This window comes from Balearica regulorum, chromosome 11 (assembly GCF_011004875.1).
Source record: "Balearica regulorum gibbericeps isolate bBalReg1 chromosome 11, bBalReg1.pri, whole genome shotgun sequence".
NCBI classification, from domain to species: Eukaryota; Metazoa; Chordata; class Aves; order Gruiformes; family Gruidae; genus Balearica; species Balearica regulorum.
Genome location: NC_046194.1, coordinates 11,940,225 through 11,963,483, shown reverse-complemented (window position 1 = coordinate 11,963,483; position 23,259 = coordinate 11,940,225). Strand labels below are relative to the sequence as shown.

Genomic DNA, 23,259 nt, shown 5'->3' with positions numbered 1-23,259 from the left:
GAGGGAGACCTCTGAGCCACGCCCACCACCCTTTCGCGCCATTGCGGGGGGCGGGCAGGGCTCCGCCCCTGGCCGCCACGGAGTCAATGGGAAGCGCGCAGAGGCGTGTCCTCGGGGCGACGAGCCTATAAAGAGCCCGCGCGGCAGGCGGGAAGGGCTAAAATGGCGGAGTAGGCGCGGGTGGCTGTGGCTCGCGCTCACTGTGCCGCGTCCCCGCCCCCGCGCAGGAGGCGGGTGGGTCCCTGTGCGGCAGTCGCTGGCGGCGCGAGGCGAAGCGGCGAGGAGGAGAGCTGCGCAGCCGCCATCATGCCCAATATCAAGATCTTCAGCGGGAGCTCGCACCAGGATCTGTCTCAGAAGATCGCCGACCGCCTCGGCCTGGAGCTGGGCAAGGTGGTCACGAAGAAGTTCAGCAACCAGGAGACATGGTGAGATGGGCGCGGGGCCGCACTACCGCTCCCGGCGGGCCACGGGGCGCTTCCGCGCTGGGGTCCGCACAGCCGCCGCGCAGGGGCTGCTGGGATTTGTAGTGCGGGGCTCAGGGTGGGCGCTGGGGCCGTGGCCTGGGCGCCCGGGGCCTTGCGGACGGGAGCGGCGGCTGAACGGGGGCCACGCTCGGAGACCTTCACTGAGCGCGGAGCTCTTCTGCCTGGGCCCTAATGGGCCAGAGACATGACCCCTTTCTCCTGCGGACAGTCTCTGCGCAGCTCGCAGATGGGGCTGGGGCCGGGTCTCCCAAGGGGCCCCTGGGGGGGGACCTTTTTCAGCCAAGGGGCCGCCGTGCAGCGCCACTGGCTACGCTTGAGCAGCTCCCCGCCCGGAGTCCTTTTCTGTGGAGCAACGCATGGGGCGGCATCGCGATCGTGACGCTGGGCGCCGGGCCGGGGTTTACCGAGTGCTGGGTGACAGGGAGCGGAAACATCTGGCCCGGTAAAGCGTGACACCATGGGGAGCGCGGAGCCCCGGGTAGCAGGCTTTCGTATGGGGAGAGGCCAAGGCCCTGGTGCTCCCTGGAGAGCTCCTGGCGGCGGGGAGCCATGTGCTGGGGCGGCTGCACGGCCCTGGCAATGCCTCTAGCGGCCTCCGCCGAAACGCGTCTCTCCCATGCGGGCTGTGCCACGGTGTGCTGGGCTTCCGGCAACCGGTTTTAATGTTCTCACGGCACCTCAGTGCTCCTGCACGTGGAGGGGAGGGTTTGTGTCACCCGGCTGCTATGACAGAGTTTGGAGTGACAGAATTTACCCGCTGGACCTTGCCCCCACTACCCTCAAAGCTAGGAGCTGATGGAAATGCGTCTCCTGGGGTTTCACTTGCATTGATCAGTCTCTTCCATGCTCAGTCTAGACTGTGGTGACTTGAGGCTTGACAGTTTTGTGCTTAGGTTGTAGCTGGTGCCTTTAAACTACTCTGAAGAGCATCAGAGTCTTAAAAGGTATTGATAAAATTATTCAGGAAAGGTCAGAGGCTGACACCACCTTGCAGCCCTTGATGTAGTTAGTCTTGCAGTCTGTGTTCTCCCTCAAGCTCTGAAACCTAAGATTCGTCTCGTTTTCTGTCTTGATGCTTTATAAGTCTTCTTGCCATTCTACTTGAAGAAGCTAAAAGAAAGGAGAGGCTAAAATTATTCAGAGCTCTTAAAGCTTGGTTTAGAGAAGTACACTAAGCATGTACACACCACACAGTGTAAAACAAAGAACCTTGAACGATTGCCTCAACCCAGTCCTGGAGGCAGTAATTTTTTCCAGGAGAATCCAGAATATACATGTGACATAGAATATCATGTTTCCATTGGATAGGTATTGATTGTAACTGAAAACTTCAGAGGTAGTACAAAGAGTTGTAGAGGAGAGCTGTAAAAAGAGTCTGTTTGATTTACAGCCGTCGTACTGTTCTCAGTGCTTTTTATTAACTGCTCTTATCCATCCAGTTGGCTAGCCAGCAGGTTCTTATGTCAGCAGGTAATGTGACTTTAAGACCTAATAGACATCTTACCCTAATAAACTGATAGCAGGTGCTTCCAAGAAAAAGCAAGATTGTTTTAACAGAAGAGTTGATTGATACTTAGGTACAAAATATTTCTTGAATCAATTTAATAACTGATAATAAGTACAGTTGGAGATGGCACTTGCATACTAACTACTATTAATTCAGACGCTTACCTAGCAAGAAGTTCTCATGCTGGCTGAAATTCTTCGTGAAAGATGGGTGTATGCTGTAAGTCAGCGTGCAATAAAAATGACAGTAGTTTGCTGATGGATATTGAGCAGTAAGACTATAAATACCTAACGATCACCAAAAACATGTTGAAGAGAAGAGGAAGATCAGAGAATGAAATATGAAAATTGGAAATCTACCCTAAGGTGCTCTATAAATTAAGCCATTAGGAGTGGGTTGGATGATTGTCTGTCTACTTGTTCCTAGAGTTTGATGTGGCAGAGTCTGCAGAGTGGGTGAGCATCTCCCTCCAGTGCAAGAAGAAACCAGCCATGGAAGAGCCTTGTCCTCAGGAGACTGACTTCTGGTTACTTCCAAATCTGTGGCAGGCTTCTCTAAACTGAAATGTTGGAAGTACTTAGTAGTCAGTACATTCCTACAAAAGGCCTTATGCAGCATTGCGCTGTATGAAACCTTAAACCTAATACTACTCCTTTCTTTCCAGCTCTGCCTCTGGTGCAGGTGTCTTGGTACATGCGCTGAAGCTGGCAGTTTGCCGCTAGCATACAGGACCTTTGGCTTTGATTCAGTCCCTTCATCAGCAGGGATTAGTGTGCATTACATCCAGGAGGAAATTAACCCCAAAAGCCTTTCCAAAGTGAAATGCTGGAGGGCATCTCTGTTCAAGCCAGTGAATAGCTGTCTAAATCTGATAATTGGCTGCAGCATAGCTTCTGGTAGAAGTTTGGCTTGGCTTTCTTTGCTGACTCGCCATCATCCTTGCTTCCTTTGTACACTGCCGCTTTTAGCTGAGGTGGTTGTACTTCTGATTCAGGGAGAACAAGGCCTGTTTTGGGGGTTTTACATGCTCAGCTTGTGTTGAGCTCAAGAGTACAGGCTAAGTGCTTTTAGCCTTACTGAACCATTAAATTTGACCAGTGAGCAATGTAAAATAGTTACTTAACAAATAAGCAGTATTCTTGCTCAACACCCTTGATTTTATGAAACTGTCACCCACAGACCATTGGGAATGTGATCCCTTGGTTGCTTTGCAGGCATATGTAATGGCTGTGTTTTAATTTGTGGTTGGATACAACTCTCCTTTCCTCATCTGTTTCCAGTGTGGAAATAGGCGAGAGTGTACGTGGGGAGGATGTCTACATTGTGCAGAGTGGCTGTGGTGAAATCAATGACAATCTGATGGAGCTCCTTATCATGATAAATGCCTGTAAGATTGCCTCAGCCAGCAGAGTCACAGCTGTCATACCCTGCTTCCCTTATGCTCGGCAGGACAAAAAGGACAAGGTAAGGGATGTGGTAAAGGTTCTTGTTTGGAAGATGAATGCACACCTTGAAAGTCCTGACTGCTGGATAGGGATTAGATGAAGTTGAGTATGTAGACAAGGAGATAAAACTTATTTTAATTTCTTTAAACCTCAGGGCATCAGCCTGCAAATTTATCTTTTCATAAAGATCTAGTTCATCTTGAAAATACATCAAGCTGTAATCACTGGTTGATGAAAAGATGCAGTGTTAATGAGTAGTCCTTTTAGTAGCTGCTTGTGAATCATTTGACATCTTGATGAAGGAGTTGAACTTGTCTTAAATATTGTTTTTCTTCTTGTACTAGAGTCGAGCTCCAATCTCTGCCAAGCTGGTTGCAAACATGCTATCTGTGGCAGGTGCAGATCATATTATCACCATGGACCTGCATGCATCTCAGATTCAGGTAGGAGCTAAAATCAGGGAAGTACTTACCTGTTCCAATCTGAGCCTCTTTACTGCCTTGCAGGTTTTCTCAGTGAAAGACACTCAACATAGCAGTGATCAGGACTTGGGAACATGGGACTGGATGGGACTTGCAGAATCAGTCAGAAGAGGATGGGGAGATGGGTAACAGGTTCATCTGTAAATGAAATTATAGCTGTTCTTGATCAGACTAAGCATAAAGAGTCCTGTGGAAATGAATGTTGAGCTAGTAAAAGATCTGTGCAACTTCACTGCCACACAGTGACACTGTGTATTCTTAACTGGTCCTTTGAGTAGTTTGAGATGGAGAATGGCTTTATCAAGAGTGTTCTTAAATATTGAGTAGAGTTTTCTGATATTTACTGAATTCTCAGGGAGAAGTGAACAGTGCTGTTTGACATAGTGGCTGATAATACTGCTGCCCTGAGGTTAGCCCTGCCCCCAGATGTACTGGCATAGCTGCTTGTGAGGGTTCAGTTGACCAGGATAGTGATCTGATAGCTTGCTGCTGACAAGATGGGCAGTCCTACTTGTATCCATTCAGTGGCACCCTTCCACATAAGTTGGTTTTGGTTCTCTCCCAAGCTGCTGGTGAATTGAAAATTATTCATGGGTTTTGCTGGCTTAGTGAACAGAATAATCTCACAGAGCGATTGAAGTCTTGACCAGAGCTATGTAAGAGAAGTGGCAAGAGCATATACCAGGGAGAGGAGGGACAGCAAGCTGTTAAATTATCAGTCTTGTCTCTTTACACCTTGAGCAAGTGCTCTGAGGCCAAGAAACCAACTCAGTGAGAGGGATGTGGCAGAGGAGAGGATATCTATTGTGTTGCTGCAAATACTTTGAATCCAGAAGGCCAAGATGTGTATTGCCTGGTGAAGTAGGTGGGCTGGCTTTCATTTTGACAGTTGAAAATGCAGCCATTCATACTTTGCCAGAAATACTTTGTTTCAGCTGGAAAAAATCTATGGGGGCACAGCTGAGAAGACTTTCAGAAAGATCATGAAATAAGAGCAGAGCCCAAGGGGGTATGCCTCTTCCATAGGAGGCTTGGAGTTGTGCCATAGGGTTGACCTTTCACCAGCAGCAATGGTGAGATTAATGGAATAATTGCGTTTGTGTATTCAAGCTTCCAGCATCTGACTGGTTTCAACCTGGTTCTTGTAGTTGCTGTGTTGCTGAGTGCAAAAGGAATGATTGTAGGAAGGATTTGTTACTCCTATACTTTGAAGCATTCCTCTAGAGTAACTGCCCCTGCTCTCCTGCCTATTACACCCTGACCAGGATTAAGTTCTGGCTTCTAGTGACCTTTGAGGTTTACCTGGAGTAGTCTGCTGGAAAAGACTAAAGTTGTGGAACTAGCTGTGTTAGTTCAAAACCAAATGTTACTCAAACCTTTTTCATAGGTTTCCTGTAGATGCAAGCTGTAGGTAACGAGCTTTAAAGATTGACTTTGTAAACAAGCAGCTAGCTGCTCTGAAAATGAGTGTGTTTGATGCTGGTTTTCTGCACCCCCTTAGGACAGAACTAGTTCCATGTTGTGAAGGAGTCAGATGTAAAGTGTTCTTTATGCTGCTAAACTATTTCTGGCTCTGAAGACTTCTTATGTTACTATTATGTGTATCCCAAAGACTACTGCCCTTGCATTAAGGGAAGTAGAAAGGACAGCTGAAAGCTGTGGAAAGGCTGTGGCTGCATGCCTGATCATATAGAAGGCTTCTTCCAGCTGTTTTTTGGAATGTGACATTCAGCTACATCTGTTCCTGTTGTCTTCCTTGCAGGGTTTTTTTGATATCCCTGTTGATAACTTATATGCTGAGCCTGCTGTACTAAAATGGATCAAAGAGAATATTCCAGAGTGGAAGAACTGCACCATTGTTTCACCAGATGCTGGTGGAGCCAAGAGGTAAGCTGTCAGACAGCTAGCTTGAGGTGCTGCTTCTATATCTTCTTGAATTCCTGAGAGTGCTTGTGACCTTATTCTTAAGACACATGTTGTCCCGTTCCACTCAGTGGGTTAGGGTGAGGTTAACTTTTTAATTCTCTGCGTGGTACTCGAGTAATGACAATTACTCTAGAGGTTCAAACAAACCACAAATTTACTTAAAACTCAACAGAACTACAAAAGATAGTGGCTTGGCAAAAGTTATGACAATACTTAAAACTTAGCAGAACTACGAAAGGTAATGGCTTAGCAAAACTTGTGACGATATTATCTTAATGTGCTGAAAATGAAGTTAGATACAGAGAGTGATGGAGAGGAAAAGAGAGAGAGATAAAAGATACCACCACCCTTGGATCCAGTTATGTTCTCTGCTTGTAGTTGTAGTCCTCAGGTGGTGGGCGTGTGCCGAGAGCTTGTGTTTCCTCTTTTTATAACCCAAAAGGCTCCGCATAGGCAGGGCTCTGGCATCACTGAGCAGGCGCAGCATGTGCTCAGGAATGATCCAGAAATGAGTCGGTGGGTTGTGGGGGTCTTGGGGGTCTCACTGTGCCCCTGCTTTGGGGTTGACTGAGTAATGGCCTTTCACGGGCATGCATGCACAGGACACAGATGGTGTTTTGTCTACATGTTTCAGGAATAGGGAAGGGGGCTCACAAGACAGTATCCTGCCTCCGCAGGTTCTGTCCTTGGCCAAGATGGATGTGCCATTCCCTCGACATTCCCTCAACATTCTGTCATTATCAGTTTGTCCCTGCTTGGGTTGAGATGGATATTTGCGACATTCACTTGCTATCAGGGCCTTACAAATGTTCCCTCTGCCAGCCTGCCTTCTGTAAAACAGTCTATGGCAGCTAATGAAGAGTGATCAGATATTCGTCTAGGAAATGTTTGGAAGATTTCTTGGACTACATGGATAACTAAGTAGCTTCTAAAGTCACAGTTGCATAGGTAGGAATTGTGCAATTACTACATCCCTTGGAGTACAACAATTTTTTGTAGAAGCATAATTATACAGGTTGAAGGAGGGAATCACATAGCTCATACCCTATGCCAAGACAAGGTTACTGTTGCTGGTTAATGATAAATTTTTATCCAGACTGTTTTCTTTGCAGTATTAAGCTTAGTCTATTAAGGTATTTTCTTACTTAATTACTCTTGATTTGAATATCTAGCTGGGATTTAAGCCTCCTGCTGCTACTCCTTTTCCCTAAGAGCAAGAAAGATAGATGATTTCTTTCCAAAAAGCAGCAGCATATTTTATAGTACATTTCTACTATGATAGTATGACAATCTCCCATCTTTCTGCAGATAAACATGCCAGTTTGTGGACAGTTCAAAATGTTCTCAGGTGCTTATTAGGAGAAACTAATGCTTCTGTATAAGGGCTACATGTGAACAGCAAGGGGACACAGGTATTCTTTAATCCAGGACCGTCACACCAAAATGTTGGTGCATGCTGACCTGATTCATGTACTTTAAAGTGTTTTAAGCTATCAATTACAAACAGCCAAGAGATACTACTGCTGCAGGCTGCTGTATGTCTTCCTGTAGCTTTGTTATGGCCCATGTATTAGACAAGAGCTTTTGTATATTCAGCTGCTTCTGTAGCTTGTTGCATAATGCAGTATATGAAATGCCAAGTCAGCCAGCTCCTGGAAAAGTCACTTAAACTGAAATGTGTCAGTCTTAGCCAGTGCAATGTTTTATGGAGATACCACAGAACTAAATACTTCAGTAAAGAGTTTAGTTAATGATCTTGTGTAGGACTCCCAGGGTGATGAATCTTATTTACTGAGGCTAGGAGTCTACTCATCTCAAGCGTAGACTTTCTTAGGGGCATGTGTATTTTGTTCCATCTTGCTCCTAATGCTTTTAAACTCTCTACTATTCTTCAGAATCAATATATAAAGTTTAGGTCCCTCTAGTAAGGTTGTTCTGCGGTCACTTTAACCAAAGTAAATGTGCAATGATGAACTTGGATGTGTACTCCTGCCACTGTCCTTGTGCCAGCACTTGTATGCATGACAGTTGAATGCTTCTATGAGTGCGAGTAGATCCCTGTTGTAGCAGAACTTAAACCTTTCCAGTGTAGTATTATAAAGACAACAACTTCCCAAGCATTCTGATCACTTCAAGTTTGCCAAACCTGCTGGTTAAGGTTTGGTTTGAGCTTTAAATCCAAATTAATTTACAGTGGTCAGGATGAAAGACTGTTTTATCTGTTGATGTCATTGGGAGAGATTAGATTAGAGATTGCAGTTTAACTGCTTGAAGGGAAACTAAGGTGGCAGAGTATCTTCTATTAACTGCTTGGGAGTGGTAACAGATGTGATGACAGCTTCTCTTACTGCAGTAGCAGTTTGTGCTTGTAGTTTTAAAAGATTCAATTGAAGCTATTGTGTGGAATTAAATGTTGTTTGGAAACTGTTCTCTCTTCAGAGTGACCTCCATTGCAGATCGATTGAATGTAGACTTCGCCCTCATTCACAAGGAGCGCAAGAAGGCCAATGAAGTAGATCGCATGGTGCTGGTGGGTGATGTGAAAGACAGAGTGGCCATTCTGGTAGATGATATGGCAGACACATGTGGTACCATCTGTCATGCTGCAGACAAGTGAGTAGGGCTGACTGATTCTTTCCTAAATCAGAAACCTATTGTTAGTGGATGCTATGTAATGAGTTAATCAGATTATCTGCATGTCAGGTTTCACAAAGTAACACAGTTTCTTGATTTTCTATCTCATGTCAGACAAAATAAGTAAAAAGCCTTGTTAAAGATCTCACAGTGGGAATAGCTAGACAACTATAGCGTCTTTTTTTATTTGAAAAATGCTTATGTTGAAAGTATGCCTTCCACTAGACCATCACTGACTATGCTAGGCAGAACTAAGTGCTTAAGGTCATACATATGAATTTCTAATAGAAGTAAGCTTTTCAAGCTTTGATATCTTTCAGGCCTTCTACACTAGAAACACTAGCATATCCAACAGTCAGTATTAAATATCTGCTACCTTGTGTTGACAAAAATCACGGAAGGCAATTTGTATGATCTAGTCTGAATGTGCCAGGGCTAAGAATAATATTTTTTTCAATGTATACTTTGTCTGTGGTGGATTTTATGGTACTCATTAAACTGTTTTTCTTCCTCCAAATCAGTGGTGGTCTGGAGGGTGGAATCAAAGGTAGCTTGTCCCCTAAGCATGTGGCATTGTCTCCTTTCACACTTACCATGTGCCCTGCACTAATGTCAGTTTAATGTTTGCTAGCAATTTCTTACCCTTCTCCTTTTTTCCCCCCTTGTAGGCTTGTGTCAGCTGGAGCCACCAAAGTTTATGCCATCTTAACTCATGGGATCTTTTCTGGGCCAGCAATTTCTCGGATCAACAATGCGTGTTTTGAGGCAGTTGTAGTCACAAATACAATACCCCAGGAGGACAAGATGAAGCAGTGCCCTAAAATCCAGGTGAGCATCTACTTTCTCTTCTGTCACTCCTGGAGGGTGGTAGCATTTTTCTGCCCTCTTGGTGGGGAAAACCCCGTAATACTGTCTAGTGCTTGCAGCAGTGTCATTGGCACTGGAATCAGTGACAGTGTTGACTAAGTTCTCTCGTTCCTATTGCTGTGGGATAACAGACCTGTTACAATGATAAAATGCACCTTCTAATCCAGCTCCACACAGTAACTTGTGAGAGACAAACAAAACCACTTTGCCATCCATATGAAAGCTAAAAGCTGGTCTCTTGATGGTCACTCTGTCTTGGATTTTTCCATTTAGGAAAAGTATTGTGGCATTTTGTTTCCCAAGCTGAGGCTGACTTTCCTGGAAGGAAAAAAATTGGCTGTACAACTTCAGCTAGGCAGAACTTGAGGATTTCCTGTATTAATGGACAGCTGCAAGCTTTACCTGAATATTCAGGTATAATAGGTCCATCAGAAGCTTCAGGTACTGCTATAGCATACACACAGCCAAGGACATCCTAAATACTAGCTTCACAGCACAGATATATAGGACACACGCATTTGGAGAAGTTCTGGAAAGTGTGTTATGAGTGTAGCAGGTTCCCTGGTACTGGGGTTCTGGTGAAAAGGAAGCTCAACTGCTTGAAGCTGCAGTGAATTTTAAGCTGCATTTGGAAGCAAGTTAAGCTGATTGCAACTGTTATTGAGTTGCATTTTTTTTCAACACTAACTTCTGGATGATATTCCTGCAACTGAGCACATCTAAAAGATGTCTGATGCTTCAACTTCTTTCCAGGCCACACACTACAGTTAATGTAGGCAAAATGTTAAACTGGTAATCAGTATGTAAATAGCTGTAGCCAAAGATTGCAGTGGAGTAGTTTTTCAGGCTCTCACATAACGCCGCACTCTTCTACACTACACATCTGATGTTGAGTGAGAAATACAGAACTACAGGATTTGTCATAAGTTTCACGCTCTGCAGCTCTTAATTTTTTTTCTTTCCTTCCTTAGGAGGCAAACTGTCTGGAAGAAAGAAAATATTTAATATGGATTTCACTTAGTTTCCTTTATGCACCATGAACATGGTGCTTCTTACTGAGACTATGCATATCAAAATGCTTTAGCTGCTGGGATTCAGAGCTAGAGTTTGATTGAGAGGTGCTTTTCCCTCCTTTTAACTGGATTACCCCACCAGGTGGAGCCAGCACAGCGACTGGGAGCTGAGTTGCAGCACAGTAGCTTCATCTTTCTTAGTCTGCTGGCAGTGATGGTAAAACCTCATGACTCAAGGGAAGCGATCTGATCTTGATTTAGTCTCCCGTAACTTCTCTGCAGCCTACACAAAGTGAATAAGATAGTCCTAGGGTAAACAAACTGAGTTTAGAGAGTCTCAGCAAAGAAAGATGACAGTGACAAAGATCAATAGCAAAATAATACTTCTAGTGCTATATGTAGAATATCTTCAGAATTATATGTAATTAAATCCCAATCCTGTGTAGAAGTCATTTCTCTGCATCTGGCATGTTATAAATTTGGGTGATGACTTTACTCTTGAAGTTCTTCTGAACTTACCAACTGTTCTTCCAGGTTTGATATCTATTCTCAGTGATGTTGATGCATCTTTCTTCCCCTCCAGGTGATTGACATCTCAATGATCCTGGCAGAGGCCATCAGGAGGACTCATAATGGGGAATCTGTCTCCTACCTATTCAGCCATGTCCCTTTATAACAGATGCCAGCTGCTGCTTGTATGGCTTTTTTTTAAAACCAAAAGTTGTTCAGCTTTTAAAGTTCAGTAGAAGACTCTGCTTGTTCCAGTGCAGTTCTCCACAGCTCCTCCTGCTTAAGCCAGGCTTACTGGCTCTGATTTCAACACTGGGAGGCTGGGGGAGGGGGAAGCTCATCTCTGTAACACTCAGCCTCCAACAGCAGCCCTGTGCATTGGGGCTCATCAGTAGTATTGACTGAATTCTGCAGATCTGTGGAGAGCGGGACTGACATATGGCTAATTGCCACTATTATTTGGGGTTGGGGGGGAGGGTTTGTCTGTGGGCAAGGGTTAAATGATCTGGCATGCACACCCTAAATTGTTTGAGAAGTAGAGCTCTCTAGGACATGTTGATCTGGATCTACACCAAGAGCCTGAGAGACTGCTGGCTGTCTTACCACTCTATACATGACAGAAGCCCTTCATGAGTGATGAGGAAGTCTTGTATCTTGGCCAAACTGGACCCTAGGTGAAGCCCTGGGGGACACCTGGGAGGTGGTTCTGCTACAGCTTCCTTCCTATCAAAGCAGATCAGTGTAGCTTGCAAACTTGAATTCATCTTAATTATTGATGAACTTAAATGCTCTTTAGCACGCTACACAGCAAAGTGAAGGTGAGAGCATAGTCTGTGCAGTACTGCCTTGCTGTGTTAACTTTGTGGTGAAGGTGCATCCTGGACAAGCATTCCTCTCCCTCTTACGTAGAGGACTCATGGTGGTTGTGTGCTTTAGTTTCTAGTGTAGGCTAAAACCAGTTCCTCAGTTTCACAGCTTACTGTTAGCCTTGCTGGCAATTAGAGAACTGCTGTCATGTACTATAGCTGCACCTTGACTTGCTGTGCAAATCCCCAGTACACTAGTAAACTGAGCCTCTTTATCCCATAGTAGCTTGTTGCATCTAGGAAGTGCCTGCTCAGATGCTGGGGTAACCTAATACACAACAGCTTTGTGTCCAGCTGTCTTAGCCTCTCATTGCCTGCAATCCTGTTGTCCTGTAAGTTACTAACATGTTCTGGTTGCTTGTCCTGGTCACTCTGCCTTGTCTTGAAAGTGTTGCTCCTTGCAAAAGATCTTAACAAGGAGCATAGGAGGTTGCAGGACTTGAAGAAGCCCTTGGAGTGGGTCTGATGCTGTTAGTGAGTGCTTACGGCAATGGGTTGAAGAGGCTGGTGATACATAGTACTGGGAAAGCTGTAGATTTAACACCAACCTAACAGGCAGCAAAGTGCCTGAAAGAAATACCAAAACCGGAGCTCCGCTGAGGCTCCCAAATGTAATAAGTATCATCTGAAACTTGAATGCTTAGTAACTGTACCAGACAATCTAAGGTAAACTGGTAAGTCTCTTCTGGACTCTTAGGGGGTTATAGACCAAGCTGTTTTATGCTCTGTTTTCATAAGCACTCCTTTTTTATTTGTTTTTGAGCTGGAGGAAGGGAAAAAGAAGGAAGTTGAAATTACTTGCTATAGTAACCAGCATGGCTTTGAGAGACTAGGAGCTGCAGTATAAGTAGAAATAACGGAAAGACTTGTTTAAGATCTAGGGGCATACTTCTTCAGTTGTGCCTTTTACTGAAGACTTCTCTCCCTTCCTAGAACTCCTGTCCTGTGACAACATTAATACTGTTGGGTTTTTCTTTTTGTGTAAGAATTAGTGTTTTTCCGGAAAGTGTGTGTCTCTTGCTTCTTTGCTTTGCATCCTGCCACTGAGCTCTACCGAGAGTCTGATTCCTGCCTCCTGTATTGGAGCCCATGCTGCCACACTGCCAGTACCCTGAGAGCCAAGAGCCAGGACATCAGAGCAGCCATGTGAGGATTGTCAGCAGCATTTGTGTTTAAACTTAAGACCTGATGAAGGAATTAAACTTTTATTTTAAAAAAAATGGCCTCTGCCTATAAATGCTTCTAAAAACCTTACGAATGTGATGTGCATCTTCTGAGTTGGGTCACTTGCAAAGTGGATCATGGAGTAATGTTATTTGGAAGGGATCTTGGAAGGTCTTCTGGTTTAACCCTCTTGCAGCAGGACTGACTGTGAGGTTCAGCTTGGCTATGCTCACATTGCATGGAAGAAAAAGCTTGGGACCAAGCTACTTAGTGGGTAGTAGCTTTTGTCTGTATCTGATTTCCTCGACTTAATTGTTAGAGGTGGTAATGCAGCTTCTCTTGTACTGTTCAACTTATGTATCTGAGCAGATCTGTTCACATAATGTTAAAGTAGCAGAAAACCTGAATAGTTTAGCAAGTACAGATGGAGAATTGCAAAGTGTCTTGCACAAACTAATGATCACACACAGCAGGATTATGTCCTGAGAAGCGCTTGTTCTAACTAAACCATGATCCTCTCTCATTGTGTATTGTAGACTGGAAAAATATAAATTAAGTCAGAAATATGAGATAGCAGGTCTAGAAAGGTCTTTGGCTTTACAATGGGCTTCCAGGCCTAGATTGAATGTTGCTTCAGGAAACAAGACTTCAGGTAGACTTTTGCTGAGGATCACTACTGTCATTCATCTGTTAAAACATTTTTCAGTACTGGTAAATGGAGAAGTGAACTATTGTATTTTTTCCTCAAATAGCAGAGGGGTGATGTGTGCCATGTCAGGGCACCGTAGCAGACTTCACCTTCCTTAGAGAAGAAACAACATGAGGTTTGCAGCCAAAAATTTGTACAAAGGTGACCATTGCTATTGGTGTGTATATACTCTTTTTTTTAATAAAACCTAGAGGTTGGAGTGGGGGAGCGCACAGATTTAAAATGCTGTATGACAGCACTGTACTTTTAAAAGGATGGGTGATACACAGGGTATGAGAACTGTCCTAAGGAGGTAAAGCTCTTCTGCTCTGGAAACCTCGCTCAGATCAGAAGGACTGGACACTTTACAAAAGCTTCTTCCCTAAATTAAAAAAAAAATACTTTGTAATTACTAAGCCAATAGGTAGATTGTGAGTGACTGACCAGAAGTGACTGTTGTGCTATTAGAGTAAGCATGGCTGCCTTTAACACATGCATGTAGTAAAAGTACTTTTCCCTGGCCAGGACAGCCATGGATGTAGTACCAGGCAGCCATGGGAGGAAACCAGCCCCTGAGGTGTGAATGGCAGGGAGTCAAGTTCCTCCAGTGCCCTCCAGGTTTGGGAATAATGCAGGGACGCTCATCCCTTAGCCCAGGCAAGTTCAGTTCCAGCAACATCAGTCGTGCTGTGAAGTGCTTGTGCTATCTTGAGTTACCTGCGGTAGTGGAGGTGATTCTCCAGCCCGTCCTGGAGAGATGCTGGAGTGGGTACAGAGCATGCAGGGTAGTCTGGAAGTGAATTGTGCGGTGTCTTCTCAGACTGACTTCACAGCTACTGAAGAAATACCATAGAAAGCAAGTCATTACTTCCCCAGGAGAAAATCCCAAGCAAGTAATTTACTGTGCTTTTGTAGTTGAAGTACTGGAAGAGCTGGACAGAGTTACAGCAGCTTGCTGCTGTAGCTTGTGCTACAGACACAGCTGGAACATGGCTGCAGGTGTGCAGATGCTGATACTGGTGCCAGTAACTGTCTTTGCCTGCTGTAAAAGCAGCAGTAGAAGAGAACTCTTCAATTGAAAGTCCTGCATCTTAGCCCAGCTCACCTGCCTGGGTAGCGGAAGCTAGTGTGCAGGATGGCCACTGTAAGCCACTGTGAAAGCTGGGCTTCCCATTGGTGCCTTGCAGGCAACAGGACTTGTCTGCTGTTTGGAGCAAAACAAGACAAATCTCAAATTGCTGTCATCAGCTCTGTCCTGCTGCTTCTCCCTGTGCCTTACTAGTGTACAGAGTATTTCTCATCTCCTGGAGTCGGTGTTTCTGATCTAGAGGAAGCAGCAGCTTGCTTTGCTGCTGTTGGGCAATGGGAAAGTAGTAAGGGTTAATAAAGCCACCCTTTAAACTGCAAGGAGCAGCAAAATCCATGGGAGCAATGAGCCCTGGTGTAAGACACAAAGGCCTGAGTGTGCTGGCTGCCTTCCTGGGGCTCTGCTTCGGCCCCAGTAGAAGGAAAGGGTCTTGGCAGGAGGCTGGGGTTAAAAATTATCAGGAAAAAGTAAACTGGCCCTGTGGAATAGGGAGGACTGGCTCACAGCTAGGCAGTGGTGGCTGAAAGCTCAGGTCCTGGCTGGCTGCATTGGTGCCCTGCAGGCAGGAGGATCAGTAGGCAAGAGGCAAAACAAATCTCTGATCAGATAGAGAAAACCTCCTGCCTCCTTCCTGTAGAAGAAAATAAAGTGTTCCTGGAAATGGCCATCAGCAAGGTTCTATCTGAGCCCCAACGGTCGTGTTCTTTGGGAGATTAAAAAACTAATTTAAAATGGCTGGCAGTTCTCTATTTCAGTTCAGGGCTGTTTTTGCTTTCTCCCAATCTGTTGATGTCTCAGTTCTTTTGTTACAAATTATTGAAAGCAGAAATACCAAAATGCATGAGAAATAAGCAGGTTGTGCAGTTAGGGGAGGCTTTGCAAATTAGTCAGAGGAAAAAGTTTTTGCTGGGATATAAGCTCCTTGTTCTTTGTGCAAGATGGATTTTTTTTAAAAGCTCCCTAAGCAGCAGCCCCATGCCTTGCCTGCTGGAAATTTGGAGGGATAGCTTTAAAGCTGCTCCATCCATGGTTTGTAGGAGCGTGGCATTGCCTGCATGGCTGCGGCTGCCTCAGGGAAGGAGGAGCTCCCCTTCCGTGGCATGCGCGGCCACCATGAAGGCTTTGTGCTCAGACAAAGACTCCGGGGTTTACAAAGCACTGCAACATCAAGGAGATGTAACATGTCGCACAGGAGCTGTGCCTTGGCTGGGATGGCTGCAGCTGATGCTGGTGGAGGGCTGTGCACTGGGAGGATGGGGGGGGACCAGGTCCTTTTGCACTTGCTGCCTGTTGGGGATAAAAGCTACAGCAGACTGTGTAGCATCCGCAAAGGAGAAGCATGTGGAGAACAGGCAGGGAAAGGGGGAAGCTGGTGGGAAGGTGGGCACAGCTGAAGAGTAAACACATGGTAGAACACTTGTCTGACTATTTGCATAAAGGCAAAAAGGATTTCCTGCTTTCATTTTGAAACTGGTTGTGGTTTATGTTTCCTTTTGCAGGAAAAGTGAGACCTTTCTCAGCTTGGGGTGGGCTTTGTGATGCAGCTCTGCAGGGTGTGTTTGAATGATGCTTGTGAAGGCAGCCTGGCCTGGGCTTGCTGCTCCTGGCTATATGGTGCCCTCCAAACCTGGCCCTGCTGTGGGGCCACAGCCCCAATCAAAGCTGCTCTGGGAGCAGCCTGGCCTGAGGCTTTGCCTGCAGCCTCTTCCTCTTCTCAACTTCCCTGCCCTAGGGGGCTGTTTGCCATCCAGACTTCTCTGAGTAGCAACCACATCTTAGGGCTTGGCCTTAGATCTTGGCCTTTGCCTTTTCTGCATATACCAATCACTGGCATTTCTCTAATTCAGAGCCTACTTGCTGGCTGGACAGGAAGGTGCCTGTGTCCTCAGGGCTTGCTGCTAAGGGTCACCTCTGGCCAAGACGTGCTGTTGCTGGAGAGCACCAAGCCCTCCCAAGACACTAGTCGTCCGGCTAAAAAACAAAGCAAATGTTTCCTCATTTCCTGATTCCTCATTTCCCCTTGCTGGGGATTTTCTCTGCAAAAAAAGAAAAAAAAGAGGTGGAGGTGAATATGAGAGTTGCTGCAGCACAGGTACTACCCCTGGCACTCTACAGCAAGTTCTTGCTCACTGCAACACCAACACAGGAACTCTGCAGAACGGTTTTGGCAAGCCTGCCATGAGGATCAGGTTGTTGGGTTTTTTCCTTCTTGATTCCTTCAACAAGGCTTCCCAGGCATGCTGGCTACCAGGATATGGCGTGGTCAGAGGGCCAGGATGCAGGTGTCCCCTGGACCGCCACTACCCTTCCTGCCCCCCAGCCCAGCTGGCAACAGAGAGGCAGTTACACTCAGCTTTTTCTCCCCAAAGGTATTTGTTCTACATGCACCCCAGCCTGTCTGGCATATGCTGGCAGGCTTTCTGCACCCTGCCTTGCTATGGCCAAGCGAAAGCCTCTGCCTGTGAGCATGGTCTGCTCCTTGCGCACCCATGCTGCTGCTTTAGTGACTGGATCTCCCCAGGAAGCACTGTGGCTGCAGCCAGTGTGGCCACCATTTGAGCATGGTGGCAAAGCATCTCCCACAGCTGTGAAAATATGGTACTATTTTTATCCCAAGGGATTGTTTTCTCAAACAAGTTCTGCTTCACCAGGGTGCATCCCGGGGCACATGTGCAGGGTGCAGCTGCCCCCCGTGGCTGTGTGGCACCTGCTTCTGGGGAGGGTTTGGGGCTGGGACAGTGGCCCTGGGACCACCCTGCTGCCCCTTATAGCTGGCACCCTGGTGTGGGGAACAGGGGTGGCAGCAGGGGTGTGTGTGATGCTGGGGGGTGTGTGTGTAGAACTGGGAGTAGTACATGTATGTGCTTCTGCACTGTGTGCATGTGTTGAGCGTGCAGATGTGGGGTGTGTATTTGTGAGTATGCAGGGTGGCTGCGTGGAGGCATGCGTATGCAAAAGGTGCATGTGCGCACGGTGGGAGTGTGCAGGGCTGGGTGTGAGTGTGTGCGCGCGGGGGGCAGTGGGAGCTGTGTCCGTGGCTTCCTATAACTGCTAACACGCTCGCTCGCAGTGACACGCGCGCCCCCCGACCGCGCCCTGTGCCTCTCGGTTTCCCCTATCCCCGCGGGCGCGAGGCCCCGCACAGCGACGCTCCCCCCCCCCCGCCGCGGGCCACCTTGGGAGCGGCAGTTCTCCCGGGGGTCGCGCAGTCGCAGCAGCCAGCGGGCGGACTACGCTTCCCAGCAGGCCAGTGGGCGCGTGGGCTGGGCGGTGGCCGGGCTATATAAGGCACCGCCCCACACTGCTTGTTCTAACCTCACCTGGGAGCGGAGCGCTGTGGAGCGTGCGGGCAGCGCTAGGGACAGCGGCAGGTAGGGCGCCAGCTCTCTCGTCGCGGGGCTGCCGTGCCGGCGGGTCCGGGTTGCGCTGGGGAGGGGTCCGCACGCAGAGCTGGTGCGAGGAGGCGCTCCCCCAGGGCGCCTCTGGGCGGGGGCTCCGGGCGGTCCTGGGGAGGGACGGGCTGCGTGCCGCGGGGAGCGCTGCTGGCGAGGGCGGAGAGGTCTCCCCCGGAGGATGCGGGCACCGGGGGGGGTGCCGCAGGTGGCCGCCCAGACGGTGCGGGGCTGCCCGGAGCTGGGGAGCGGTGTGGTGCCCGGGGCGGTGGCGCGCCCCGCCCTGCGCTATTGTCCGCGGCGGGGGCCGGGTGGGGGAGCTGGGGCGGGCCGCCTTTGTCTGCCCATCACCATCCGTGGGGACCTCGGCTGACCTCGGGCGGGGGGGTGTCTGGCAGGCAAAATGTGTGACAAGCCAGACCTCTCGGAGGTGGAGAAATTCGACAAGAAGAAGCTGAAGAAAACCAACACGGAGGAGAAGAACACGCTGCCCTCGAAGGAGAGTGAGTGCAGCACTAGGCGGAGGGGCTGGCAGGGGCCGGGGTGGGGCCCTGGCGTTTGGCTGCACAGGAGGCACGCATTGGTCACAGCTAGCAGAGCCGGTGTCCTCAGGTACTGATCTTGCCACCGAGGCATCTGGTGGAGAGGGGCAGTTTGGGGCAGTTAGGCTCTTACCCAGAGAAGACCGCTGACTGAGAGGTGAAGGGTTGCCCTCTGGGGCAACAGACATAATGGTGTGTGGAGGGCTATTCCAAGCTGTTGCCTCGGGGCATGACTTCCCTGAGGGGAGCTGAAGGCACGTGCCCAACTTGCTGTCACTGGTGTGTGTCTCATCACCGTCTGACTTGAAGTGTGTCTACCCTGGTTGGGGTCAAACCACAAAGCTGGGTGCCAGGGCCTGAGTGGTTGCTCTGCAACCTTTTCCAGTGGATCTTTCCACAAAAAAATAGTACCGGACACTAATGGACCTCTCTTCTCTTGCAGCTATTGAGCAGGAGAAGGAATGTGTGAAGTCTTCCTAGAGTGAGATGGCCTGGCAGGAAGAGTTACCACTTGATTTTTTTGTTTTGAATTAAATAATGTGGGTGTTTTTTTAAATTTATATCATGTACATATATAGAAAATACCTGCATCACCTAACCTACTGTCCTACCTTGCTGGCAGCTTTGGTGGGTGGGAGGAACATAGTGTGCCCCTCTCAATCCATCGATAGCCTGACCCAACCCCATCTCTGCTGCTCAGCTGACTCCTGTTGACACTGTTCTAATGCAGTGGGCAGATGAGCAAGGGCAATGGAGGTTTCTGGGGACAGATCCCTTCTGCCTGAGGAGTGGGGATCCTTTCTGGCCTGGCCCGTGGCCTAGGTCTGTCTCATGTACTATTCACTGACAGTGTTCTGTAGCCTCACACAGTTGGTTTTTTTTGTCTTCCTTGGGAGGGGGAATGAGAAGTTTATTATAAAATAAAAAATGTAATGACCTACCTATGGATTGTGGCTTCTTCCCTGACAAAGGTTCAGGCTGCAACCTGGCTTGCCCTGGGGGATGGGAAGGTCTCTGCCTGGTGCTGCAGCAGCAGTGGTGGTTTGGTGTTGCTCAAAGGGCTATATGGGATGGTTCCGTGCAGGGTGAGTACAGCTTTGTGTTTGCATAGGGCTCAGTTCCTGGTGGCCTGGGGGAGACCAGAGCTGGGAGCATTGCCGATGTAGTGCTGGGGGCTCAGCTGGCTGAGGCTGCTGTGTTCCACCAGCAATCCCACCACCATAGTGGTTTCTTGGTACATCTTCAAGTAGAGGCTAACCTGGACCTTCCCGCCCACCTAAAGGCTAAGGCTCCTTCAGAGGAGTTGGTTTCCCTGGCCTAAAACATCAGTTGTGGAACTGGGCTGGCTCCTTGCCTGCACAGCTGGAGGTGGCTGTGCCAGCAATGTGGATGCTGGCCTGGGCCCTGCTGGTGCTGTGGCCAGGCTGACTCTGTTTACCCAATTCTCAGACCAGAGCTCTCCCCTTGTTGCCTGGCACAGCCCTTCTCTTCACCTTGAGCCAACCTTTGCCCCGGCCTTTGGTTGAAGGAGCTTTTTGCAACCTTGTAAGGATGGATTAATGCAGTAGACTCCTTGGGTACCTCCTAGGCTGATCCTAGCCCTGCCTTGCAGAAGTGGAGGTCCCTATGTCCTGCAGTCAGCCTCCAGCACAGTGTGGACAAGGGGGGAGCTGGGGTCTGATAGTGCCTCCAGGTCTATGCTGAGGCTTCCTGGGTGCTGCCAAGATTTCCTCACCTCCACCTGGTCTGCAAGATCACTGAACAGGCTGTGTATGGAGGAGATGGAGGCAGACTTGCCAACTAACAGTTTTGGCCAGTGCCCTTAGCGAGCCTGGAGACAAACATGGGGTCTGTTGTGCCTGTCTGGACATGCCGCTTATCTGCCTAGTACCTCCACCCACACTGCCTGCCAAGGGCTGCAAATAAGGCTGCTTGTGTGGCTGCAACTGCCTTTACCCCTTAAAAAGCAGGATTGAAAGAGCTGAAGCTAAGAGGTTGGTGTTTGTGTGCTGTCAGGGCAGTGTGCAGTGTTTTCTGTGAGGTGAGGGTGGTGGGGAGTGATGCTGAGGCACAGCTGGGGTGGCTGCTGCTGTGCTGGGCTGAGCACTGGCAAACTCAGCACATGCCAGGGCAGCTGTTCCACCTCAACACCCTGATGTCCCCAGGACAGCACCCTATCCTCTTCGGACCCTTCTGTGAAAGCAGAAGGTAGAAAAGGTCACATCAGCAGGAGCTGGGCTTGGGAGTGGTTAAGCACCTTCTCGCTGCTTCAGCATTTTCCCCTCCTGCAGAGAGGCTTTGCAATCCTTTGGCCACTTGATGCACCCAGACAGGGAGTCAGATCAAACCCAGAGGTAATGCCAGCCTGAGCCCTTCCCCATTCCCAAAAGCCAGAGCATGAGCTAAACCAAATGAAGCTTTTGGAATGGAGACACAAAGTGGCAAAGCTGATCCCCTCTCCTCAGTGGGGCTTCTAGGGATAGGGAGGTCTTGGTGGTTGCCTGCAGCACCCTGGCTGCTCCTGACACAGCCCTGATGCCTCTCCCTCCTGCGTGCTCTTAGTCATCCTGCAATGGGCCACTCTGCAGACATGGAAAACCACTGGTCGACTTATCTCTCCCTGAGTCACTCGGACCCGTGCAAGGTCACAGCAGGAGCGTCCTGTCCCCAGCACCACCGTACACACAAAAACCTCCCCCTTGCCCTGTGTTGCAAATGCAGGCAGCAGAGAGTTTACCCCGGGGTGCCAGGTGTCCCAGGTGCCTGTCGACGGCACGCCCCCTTCCTATGGAGCAGACTGGTTGGCCAGCTGGGGCAAGGGCTGCGACTCCCCATTGGTTGCCCCAAATGGCAGCGTTTCTGGTGACTTCATGCTGACGATCCAGCCTTCCTTCATCCTGAGCCTGTGGAACCGGCCCATGGCACCACCTTGCTGCATCCCGGGGAGCTGTGGGGTGAGGACGGGGGCACCGATGCACCTGGGTTTGGGTTGCTTTTTCACTGTGGCCACCCTGGGAACGCAGCAATGCAGGTTTAGACATGGGATTAAGTGTTTGCACAGCCAGATCTGTGCCCCAAGGAAGCCACTCCAGGGGCTGGCAGCCCCAGCCCAACCCCAGGGACATCGGTTGGAGCTGGGGGCAGCTCCCCAGCCCCAGTAAACCCATCTCAGTGGGGCATATGGCCCATGAGGCTGTGTCCACCCAAAATGAGGGCAGCCCAGGCACTTCTCCCACCCACATCCCTGCCAAAATGGTGCACAGGGAAGTACTGGACATATTGTCCAAACCCTGTATCCTCAGGTCTCAGGATAAAGAGAAAGCCGTTTTGCAGCTCAGTGCCTGAAATGTCCCTGTTGCCAGCAGAGGATTAGCTGGAAAGGGGAGAGCCATTACAGAAAAGCCCGTTGTATCAACACGTTCCCTCCCTCCCTGCCCCGGACCTTCTGTTTTTCACCCTGGCATGCATGGGCACACGGCTGCTAGTGGTGTGGGAGGCCAGGACACCTGCCAGGCTGATGTCCCTTAGAAATGTGGCAGCTTTAGCAGCATTGGCTGCCCCAGCAGCCACCTATGCACAGAGGATGCCATCCCAGGAGCTGGGCCTTCTTGGCAGGGCTCAGTGCTGCCTTCCCTTGCCAGGCACCAGGTAAGTTACACGTGTCAGCTCCTTCTGACAATACCCATGCCTCTCCCCTACCTGGACCCATCCTGCTGCTCCCAGGGCAGTTTTGGCGCTGCAGAGGAGGGAAGAAGAGATTCAGTTGCTGGCAGGAGGAATTTGGGCAAATACCTGGTGATCAGCAGCATGGAGTGAATTCAGCTCAGGGCTTGCAGCTGGAATGGGCGTCTGCCCCTGCTCCATCCCCTCTGACTCAGTCGGAAGAGGATTTGGCCCCATATTCACTTGTGTGGAGGACCATAATCCCATCTCTTGTAGGAGGTGCCTGAGTCAGCCCGTGCATGGCCCCGCACCAGGCACCCCAGTGTCCCTCTCCTCCCGACCATTCACCCACCCTGCCAGGCTGTGGCACCCTCTGCACATCCCACGGTACCATGCTGATTTGCAGCACTGAGTGTTCTGCAGCACAGATCTGCAGCATAGATCACTCAGTGCAAGGGAGGCTTTTGCACAATGGCAGCTGGGGTTTTCCCTTGGCTGCTCTCCACCTGGCAGCCCCCAGAGCTGCAGCAGAAAGTGGTGAGAGCCGAGAGGTGGCGGTGACCAGGGCCTGGCGTTTGGATAGCAGGAAATCACCAGCCCCAGCCTGCACCGCAGTCAGTCCAAGCAAACACCCCCTTAGAAAGTGTGAGTTTATCACCAGAGCAAACAGGATAAGGCGAAGCTAGGCTGTGCGTCCCAGCATAAGCTGCAGCTCCTCCATGTGTGGGTCCGTTACCCCCACCCAGTCCCTGCATCCGTGGAGAAAATGTGTCACTGCCCCTGCCTCACTCGGGTCAGCCTTTCCCCACCAGGTCTCCCCTGCCTGCGTGGACATGCTGCCAAGTATAGAGCTCAAACCCCGTGGTGGCAGTGGTGGAGAGGGGAGGCGAGGGGGCAGGGAGTATGAGCTGCCAGGGAAAACCTCTGCAGGAAGTTGTTGGGGAGGATACATATGTGTGCGAGTGCACGTGGGTAGTTACATGTT

General features: G+C 49.0%; 2 protein-coding genes across 3 annotated transcripts; both read left to right on the top strand.

Moving 5' to 3' along the window:
• The first annotated feature begins 48 nt into the window (after positions 1–48).
• Positions 49–12,958, top strand: PRPS1 (phosphoribosyl pyrophosphate synthetase 1). Of its 2 annotated transcripts, none has more exons than XM_075763406.1 (7): positions 49–428; positions 3,276–3,459; positions 3,785–3,883; positions 5,685–5,809; positions 8,288–8,461; positions 9,151–9,310; positions 10,946–12,958. In XM_075763406.1, exons 1-7 carry the CDS (start codon positions 307–309, stop codon positions 11,036–11,038), a joined length of 957 nt encoding a protein of 318 aa, XP_075619521.1. In that variant the 5' UTR covers positions 49–306; the 3' UTR covers positions 11,039–12,958. The 2 variants fall into 2 exon arrangements, with proteins under 2 accessions (XP_075619521.1, XP_075619522.1); XM_075763407.1 differs by lacking the exon at positions 10,946–12,958 and adding an exon at positions 10,321–10,798 and having other exon boundaries at positions 143–428.
• A 4,939-nt stretch (positions 12,959–17,897) lies between these two features.
• On the top strand, positions 17,898–19,551 carry LOC104633028 (thymosin beta-15A homolog). The gene is made up of 3 exons (XM_075763408.1): positions 17,898–18,048; positions 18,468–18,572; positions 19,054–19,551. Exons 2-3 carry the CDS (start codon positions 18,473–18,475, stop codon positions 19,089–19,091), a joined length of 138 nt encoding a protein of 45 aa, XP_075619523.1. The 5' UTR covers positions 17,898–18,048; positions 18,468–18,472; the 3' UTR covers positions 19,092–19,551.
• Positions 19,552–23,259: the final 3,708 nt, after the last annotated feature.